The following is a 2666-nucleotide window of genomic DNA, read 5'->3' as shown; positions in this document are numbered from 1 at the left end:
TTTTCATTTTCCTACCGGCGTGGAAACCCGAGAAAAGTTTGTTTATTCTGTTCGCCAGGAAAGTGTTAAATCATCCATAAAACCTATTACTTTGGAATTTATTTAATCTTAACAGGTAGGCCATTATAGCTGGATCCCTACGAGGACTTAAAAGCATCTCTAAGAAATGCGGTATTTGGAAAATGGAGGGAGTCGTGGAGGATTCTTAATAATAACAAGCTCCGTGGCATCAAGGACATAGTAGCAGCGTGGCCCTCCTCAGCTCGTAGTAATCGGAGAGAGGAAGTAGTACTTACACGATTGAGGATAGGGCACAGCCCCCTGACCCATGCGTATCTCTTTACTGAAGAGAAGGAACCTCCCCAATGTGAGGATTGTAAGTGTCCATCAAGTATTAGACACATCATGCTAGATTGTGTTAAGTACCGCGAAGCGCGAAGACGAAATAATCTAGGGGGAGACCTAATAACCCTTTTAGGAGACCACCCTACCAACTTAATCTGTACATTTCGGTTTCTCAGAGAAATAAACATTTTTAATAAAGTCTAATTATGTGCGCTCTTTGAACGAAGACATCAGATGCAGTAGATTACTTTATACATAACTTTTGTAATTAAATCACACAGTAGTGGTGCAAAATGACCCAGCCGTCGACGCACCCTAAATCCAAATACTACTACTACTAGCATTGTCAAGAAGACCTGTCTTCGGTCCTACAATCTAAAGTGTCATTAACTCCTGGTCCTCAATTAATTTTTTACCTGTAGTATGGCATTCTTATTGAAATATGTTTCTAGAACCATAATTAAAACCTTCCCCTAGGATTTGATTGAGGTGGAAAAAAGACAAATAATTTGGTCCTACAATTTAAAGTGTCATTAAGGGCCGTATTCTTAGTCGTCGCTACATATTTTGCTTTAGCAGATGCAGTAGCGAGTTCTCCGCTGCAAATGGTATTCAGAAACAATGCTACATCTCCCCGTCTGCATTCCTCGGAAGAGGCATTGTTGCCGATTTGCTTTCTATGAGTTTGATGACGTAGTGCATTGCGTAGGCGAATTGTGGCGACAAAATTGCTCGTTGATTGTGGAATCAGAGAAAACTATGCGTGACAAGTGAAACGCGAATATCGCCAAATCTCAGTAAACAACAAAAATGGACGGTAAGAGGTTGACGGCTATTGAGAAAGAGTTCTTAGTGGATCTGGTGGGAGAAAAGAAGAATGTAGTAGAGAGCAGGAAGACGGATTGTGTGGCTCTCAGCCAAAAAACCACGGCATGGAGGGAGATTGCTGCAGATTTTAATGGGCGGGAAGGAGTTACGAAGGTATGTACTAGTTCTGCAATTATTGCAGTGTTGTCGTGTGTGTGCTTTACTGTATTGTGTTTGTGTCTTCAAATTCAGTAGAACTTAGAAGAATTGTATTATCGTGATTGAATAAAGTGTTTACTTAATCAACAGCGGACGTGGCAACAACTGAAAAGGTCGTGGGAAAACCTAAAGGCTAAAAGGGAGAGGGATTTAGCTGCTCTAAACCAGCAGAGGATGGCAACTGGGGGAGGCCCATATGTCCCGCAGGTCGTGGACACGACTCCGGAGTTGGAAGTCGTTTTCCCGTCCATTGAGCACAATATACCCAACACGGGAGATTCGGACGAGGTGCCAACGGTAGAGGGTAGGTAATCTCCTGGTCCTCAATTAATTTATTGACCTGTAGTATGGCATTCTTATTGAAACATGTTTCTAGAACCGTAATTAAAACCTTCCCCTAGGATTTGATTGAGGTGGAAAAAAGACAAATAATTTGGGATTAATTATTTTTTTACTTTTGGCGATTTTTTATTTGTTATTTAAAACCGATTATTTTGTTATTCATTAAATCTTAACGGTAGGAATTCATGTCCATGTAATTTTTGGTATCTTTATCCACGTTCCTGGAGGTTTTCTCTTGAAATATAAGGATTAAAATTCCTCAGAATTAATTTTTCAATTCATAACATCATGGTAATCATTGTGTACATGGCATGCCGATGGCGCTACTCAGCCACAATTATGATGAACGGTTTTTATTTTCATTTTAAGATCCTCCAGTAGCGGAAATGCGGCTTGTTGCGGCAGGGTGCCAGTGCTACGTCTTAACTGGACGTAAATTTCTCTTTTCTATTTTCTTTTTGCGGCGATAAAAATTACCAGAGGGTACCCCTTAATAGCCCGCACGGGCTCGAACTTGGGCAGTTTATTGCTCAGGTGGCCGAGAGAAAGATGCTTATGACTTAATAACCGTCAGATAATTGTTATTAATGGTATGTATGGCTCTCTTATTCTTTCTCTCTCCCAGGAAAATATAATTTCCTCCTCTGAATAGCAACCGCCATTATTCCGATATTTTTCTCCCCGAAAACTTTTCGCACGTTCATTTTTTCCCGACTTGAAAACGAATGAATAAAAAAATCTGAACTGCTCTAAACCGCAGTGGAGGAGGGGAATTAGGGAGTATTTTTTATTCTTTTTTTTTCTGAAGTGAGAATACGGGCATTCCGGCGAATCTGTGTTCTTTCCTCATCTCCATCCGTTTCCTCGCCTTCCTTTTCCTTTTTTTTCTATTTTCGTCTCGGCGTTATGGGTTTATTAACGTGGCTGTTTATTACCTCATTAGTTCCTGCCTA

At 40.6% G+C, this 2666-nt stretch overlaps 1 protein-coding gene across 1 annotated transcript; it reads left to right on the top strand.

Annotated features, from left to right (window-relative positions):
* Positions 1-902: 902 nt before the first annotated feature.
* LOC124167614 (myb/SANT-like DNA-binding domain-containing protein 3) lies at positions 903-1683 on the top strand. The gene is made up of 2 exons (XM_046545595.1): positions 903-1326; positions 1462-1683. Exons 1-2 carry the CDS (start codon positions 1156-1158, stop codon positions 1681-1683), a joined length of 393 nt encoding a protein of 130 aa, XP_046401551.1. The 5' UTR covers positions 903-1155.
* Positions 1684-2666: the final 983 nt, after the last annotated feature.

This window comes from Ischnura elegans, chromosome 11 (assembly GCF_921293095.1).
Source record: "Ischnura elegans chromosome 11, ioIscEleg1.1, whole genome shotgun sequence".
Lineage (NCBI taxonomy): Eukaryota > Metazoa > Arthropoda > Insecta > Odonata > Coenagrionidae > Ischnura > Ischnura elegans.
This window is presented reverse-complemented; position numbering and strand designations above follow the sequence as displayed.